Raw genomic sequence first — 6,148 nt, forward strand, 5'->3', positions numbered from 1 at the left:
AGTATAGGACATGGAAGGAAAGAAGGGAAAGGTGTCATATTACCACACAAATGCTTGTTGCCAATGGCTTAATCCTAAAATTGTCTGCAATTGGACCGTGGAGAGCATCCTCTGATGGGGTAAAGCCATGCAGAACAACAAGGAAAGACAGAATGGTGCCAGAGAGCTATTGTAGGAGAGATTCAATGACTTTAAGCTTTGCCAACTTGTTGAGAACCAAAGGTATTACTCGGCTATTTAGTTATGACCAAGATCAATAGTAGATAGTTGATGAAGTTCTCAATCCACAAAGGTATGCTTTGGTTCGAAAAAGATTCTACTTAATAGCAACTTTCAATTCTACTTAATTGCAATTCCAGCAAACAAATTCTGAGATCACTTGGAAAGTATCCACTTAGCTTATTTTTTTAGAGAGGTCGAGAGAAAGAAGATACCAAAGGGATCCAATTTCATTTGGTATTGGGCCAGCAAGTTGGTTTAAAGACAAACCATGGTATTTGTCCCATTGATTTTATTTGAGTCAAGGAACCCAGAGCTCAAAGTGGATGTTAACAAGGTCCATAACAAACCAAATTATTCAAATGACTCAGGGGAGCAAGTGGCCCTATGAGTACGTTGTTACTAATTAAGGAATAGAGCAGACAAATACTTCAAACTCTTTATTTCTGGAGGGATAGAGATACCAAATTGTTCAAATGACCTAGTGAGCAATTGAGCCCATGAGGTCGTTATTGCCTTGGTAAAGTTACTTTAACTTTAAATTTCAAATTTACAGAGGGATGGAACCACTAATTTGAATTGAAGAAAGATTAAGGTCTTCAAATCAAACAAATGACCTACATGATCTGTAGGACTCATGAGGCTTTTATAACCCAGGCCCAATATTTCCAAATTCTTTGAATTTCCTATTTCTTAAGGATTGATCCAAAGTCAAAGGGATTGGACCAATAATGAGGCTATTAGAGCTGAGAGATGGAACCGTAAGGTTCTTCAATTTCCCTATTTATTGATGGATTGAACCATCAAAATTCAAAGGGAATACCACCGATGTAGACCGCATAAAAAAATAGTGAAATTTGAGTGAGGCAGCATCATTGCAAGTTATACCAACTCACTTGCAGTGATGGGCTCCAGAGTTGTTGCTTCTGGTGGAATTCCTAGTACTATCCCACCACCCACTATCAAGCAGAGCCCTCACTTTTGTTGATTTGATGAGATTGAAAATATCGGTGGCATTTAAAAGAAGAAGAAGATGAAGATGATGACGATGATGAAGCACAGGAAGAAAAAAAGGCAGCCCACAATAAGGAAATTGGATTGGAATATGATGCTATGCTTAATTATATCTAAACGTTGGATAATGGAGAGAATGAGAGAGTAAGAAAGAGCACTAGAAGTTCATGTTATTGCTCTGTCTCTGTTCATGCTATTAGTCTCTCTCCTTTTATTAAGGCTAGATATCCATCGTAGGCCCACAACCTAACCACTCAAACTTTTCGTTAAAGTGGTAATCTAACATGGTCCAGAGTTGGTTACCAAGAAGTCCTGGGTTCTAATCTTGTTGCCCAAGTTTATTGTGTGATGTTCAAAAAAATTATTGAATTCCGTATCATGGGTGTTATTTATCCTATAATATCTCTTCAATTAATAAAGAGTTCATACGATTCTTATTAGTGCAGGAAAAAGAGGAAAAAAAAAAAAAATTGGTGAAAATTTTAAACTTTCTTATAAAAAGAAAGCAAGTTTGTGCAAATTAATTTAAATGAATATATTGTATGTAAGAGCTGGCCGGATTCTGAAATTGGTGAATCTGCCAAACACTGATGAAGGCAATGTACTACTAGGACACTTGGCTAACTCGTATGATTCATCAACTGAGAATTCAGGTTTTTCCATTCATTATCATATATGGACCTGAATTTATTCTCCTTCAACTATATAGTGATAGTCCCAGTTGAAAATTGTATAAAAGTAGTTCATAATTCCACTAATACAAATTTGGGAAGCTTTTCAATCTCTGGTATGTGTTTGTAGAGCTTTCAATCTCTGAACATGCATGGTTTCTGAACAACTCAAAAATGGTTATTAAATCATATAATCATATGTAAGAAACGGACAATTTGGACAGAATGGAAAGAGTGAGAAATAGACATGCCAGATTCTTTAGATTCTGTATTGCAGATACTAATCTCAGCTATCCAACAGCAAATCAAAAAGTGTCACTGAGAATTCAATTGCATGGGCAACAATCTTCAAACAGCCATATCTGCAATAAAACATCTTAAGCTCTGTCAAGCTCATTGAAACATGATGTTGTACTCTAAAGCATGAAAGAAGAAGTTACAGGTGAGCTTAAGCAGGCACTTGCAAGATCCAGATTTTAACAAGTCAACACATCAAACAATATAATTTTACTTAGTTCTGCCACACATATCATTAACTAGTGATTTGCGAATGAAATTTTGGATCAAGAAACCCAGGAAAAATATGCTCCATATCCAAATTGAAACTACAGTCCTCTCTTGCCAAAAAAAAAAAAAAAATGAAGATTATATTGCTCTCTATAGAAAATTTACCTGAAACATTCAAGATTTACGATTGATTTTCATTTTCAGTACTTGCCAAGTGCATCTCATACCCCCTAAGCTGCAAAACAGAAATCTCATGGAATGGTTTGGCTAGTGGAATTCTGTGAGAGAGAAATTCCTGAGAAATATGCTTCATTGTTGGTCGACATCTCGGGTTGGCATGCAAACAAGCAAATGCTAACATTCCAACCAAAACAATCTCAGATGCCACAAGAATATCTGTTGGAGGCGAGGGGCGTGGGTCTAAGACATCATTCAGCATAATATTCTGAGCAGATGACGATAATAATGAGGAGAGGAGTTCTCCAGGATGCTTTCCCATAATTATTTCAAGTGCGACCACTCCAAAGCTATATACATCACATTTTTCTGTCACAACCATGGTGTAGGCAAGTTCTGCAAAAATCCAGAGAAGACATCAAATTAAAGGTGGCAGACGTATTTTCCCCTAAAAATAGTTAATGGAGATGGGCTCTTCTACATCAAAGTTTGATTTCTTTCATTCATCAAACAGAAAATTATTGCAAAATAAAAATTTGGCAATCTTTCCACATATAAAATTTATAAATTAAAACTAGATCATAAATAGTAACCCATATTTTTCAATGAACTTAAGTAATATATATAGCTCAATAATGTGTAGCAGCAGTATCAAGACAAATTCTAGGGCAAATATGTTCTTTATCAGCCTTCCATACCAATCTAGTGCAGAAAACAGAAAAGCAAGTGGAGGAGAAAAGGAAAAGCTGGAGTAGTTCACCTGGAGCAACGTAGCCATAAGTGCCAGCAATTACTGTTTGATTGGATGAATCTGGATCTAGAAGTTTAGCTGTGCCAAAATCTGAGACAAAGGCCTTAAGTTTTGAGTTCAAAAGAATGTTGTTGCTCGATATATCTCGGTGAACAATTGCTGGCGTGCAATCATGATGCATGTAAGATATAGCATGTGCCATGCCTTTTACAATGTCCACCCTCTTACTCCAATCTAGTTCCACAGCTTGAACATCATCCCTAAGAGTGCAAAATAAGCTCCCATTTTCCATGTACTCATAAATTAGAAACATGCATTGTCTATGCAAACAAAATCCATGAAGCTGAACAATGTTCCGATGCCGTATCTTTGTCAACATGCAAACCTCATTCCTAAAACTTCTGTCAAAAGTTGGTTCCTCAGCTTCAAAATGGTGGAATTTCTTCAAAGCAATTACTTTCCCACTAGGCAATTTTGCTTTATAAACACTGCCATAACCTCCAGTACCAATGCAATATCTAATGTCAAAATCCTCCGTTGCTTCAATTATGTCCCTGTAAGCAATCTTTCCGTCAAAATTCCATACCGAGAATAGATCTCCATTCTTTGAGTCTCTTGTTTCCCATTGGGCATTCCTACCCTTACATTGAGAGAATAACAGGTATCCGAGAATTATAAAAGCAAGGAACATAGCAATGGGAATAAAAATAGAAATATAGCGTGTGACTCTATTTTCATTTGTGGAGCAAGGAGGTAAACCTGTCTTCTCACTGCATAAGCCTCTGTTGCCTTCAAATGCTGCAGGTGAAAATCTGAACAAAAGATCCTCTGGTATTTTACCCTCCAGATCATTGTATGAGACATCTAAATCACGTAGGTAGGCGAGAGAAAGAGGAATGGTACCAGATATATGATTGCAGGACAGTCTCAACGACAAATTTTTCAATTTGCCTAGTTGAGAAGGTATCTCTCCAACAATGGAGTTACGACTGAGGTCAATGAAAGAAATACTATTAAGGCTGAAAATTCGAGGAGGAATGCTTCCATTCAAATCATTGCAACATAACAAGAAGTACGTCAAGTTGGAGCATTTCCAAAGATCATTCGGGATAGGTCCACTCAACTTATTTTTAGAGAGATCAAGGAACTTAAGTCCAAATAATTTTGTAAGCTCATGCGGTATGCTACCAGTCAGCCTGTTACTACTTAGGTCCAGAGCTTCCAAATTCTCCATATTTCCTATTTCTGGAGGGATGGAGTCATTGATACCATTATAAGAAAGAGAAAGAGACGTTAGACGAGTTAAACGACCCAAAGATGACGGTATTGGACCATTGATGTCATTAAAAGAAAGGTCTAGGGACTTCAAATTGGTTAAATGACCTAAAGATGATGGAATAGGACCAATGAGGTTGTTATTACTCGCATTAAGAGTAATCAAACTCTTGAAATATCCAATAGAGGAGGGGATGGAACCAATATGATAATTGTAAGAAAGGTCCAGCTCCACTAGTTGTGTGAGGTTAGCCAATGAAGGAGGTAGTTCACCAGTTAGACGATTCCCGGACAAGTTGAGGTAGGTGACTTTTGATAGAGCACCGATCTGGTTTGGGATGCGCCCATTGATTCCAACACCACTAAGATGGAGATGTTCAAGGTTTGGGAAGCAAGAGAAGTTGAATTTCTTGAAATCTCCCCCTATGCGGGTAGAAGACAGAGAAATTTTAGCGACCCTTCTGGCACCATCACAGGTTACACCAGCCCATTGGCAATGATCCAGAGAGCTGTTGCTCTTGTACTCACTCCACCATCCACTCTTAAGCAGAGCCTCACCTTCTAATTGTGTTGATACTGCCTGCAATGACATAACAGATGAAAAAACCGAAGCAGTCCAATACACTGCAACTGCTGCTGCTGCTACCATTAGGGAAATGGATTTTGAGGAAGCCATATATGGTCAAGTTGTTTAGTTTGAAAAAATGGGATTGGATTACATTTACAGCATGTTAATTGCTAGGTAGAGACTTTATAAGTTCGGCCTCTGGCTGGGAAAGTGAAGAAGGGAGTGGAACGACCTACTTCCACTATTGGAACTATCGTGACTTGCATATTAGACCTGATCAATTGAGTTTTGAAAATTAGAAAAGCATAGAAATCTTATTTGGGTATCACTATTTCGTTTTGAAATTTTTGTGGAAAAAGCTTGCATCAATTTGGAGGCGGATATCACAGCTCACAATTGTGAAGCAACCTCTATAGTCTGTATTGCTAGGTAGACTTTATAAGTGTTGGTTTTCCCTCCATGTGGGGCCCATACCTTTTCTGAAAGGTGTTTTTTTATTTTTTATTTTTTTATTTTTATTGAGTTGGCTTCTCAAGAAAGCATGACAGCTGCTGCCTTATAATTTTCAAAAGGGCTTAGGCACACCAGCTGCCCCTTTATATCCTCTTTTTATTTTATCTCCATTTTTCTTGCTTGCAACCATTCCACTTTCTGATTTTCAATACGAGCTCCCTCCGCCTGCAGCCAGCATCAGCGCCAGTCATCCTCTCCATTTTCTGCAGCAGCTCCACCGGTCACTCTTGCAACTCAAGCTGCTTATTATTAACAACATATTGACATTTTGTTGGATGTGCTATTTTGGTTGGTTTTTTTGAGAGTTTTGTTTAGAATATTTGGTGAGAGATTTTCATCTTACTACATTTGTTTATGCACTCTTGTGTATTTGTAAGGCTTATGCCTTTTGTATCCACTTTGTACAACATATTTGGTGATAGTGGATTTGAACCGCCATGCTCCGTGCACGTA

General features: G+C 37.7%; 1 protein-coding gene across 1 annotated transcript; it reads right to left on the minus strand.

The window, feature by feature from the left end:
- Positions 1-1,863: 1,863 nt before the first annotated feature.
- Positions 1,864-5,593, minus strand: LOC131158459 (probable leucine-rich repeat receptor-like protein kinase At1g35710). Its single transcript, XM_058113330.1, has 3 exons — positions 3,349-5,593; positions 2,577-2,984; positions 1,864-2,266 (listed from the first exon to the last, which is right to left on the minus strand). The coding sequence occupies exons 1-2, from the start codon at positions 5,288-5,290 to the stop codon at positions 2,593-2,595; spliced, it is 2,334 nt and encodes a 777-aa protein (XP_057969313.1). The 5' UTR covers positions 5,291-5,593; the 3' UTR covers positions 1,864-2,266; positions 2,577-2,592.
- Between the last annotated feature and the right edge of the window lie 555 nt (positions 5,594-6,148).

This window comes from Malania oleifera, chromosome 1, assembly GCF_029873635.1.
Source record: "Malania oleifera isolate guangnan ecotype guangnan chromosome 1, ASM2987363v1, whole genome shotgun sequence".
NCBI classification, from domain to species: Eukaryota; Viridiplantae; Streptophyta; class Magnoliopsida; order Santalales; family Ximeniaceae; genus Malania; species Malania oleifera.

Coding starts and splice junctions, on each gene's coding strand:
- LOC131158459 (XM_058113330.1), bottom strand. CDS start 5,290: ATGGCTTCCTCAAAATCCATTTCCCTAATGGTAGCAGCAGCAGCAGTT. Junction 2,985..3,348: donor TTATGGCTACGTTGCTCCAG/GTGAACTACTCC, acceptor GGATTTTTGCAG/AACTTGCCTACACCATGGTT.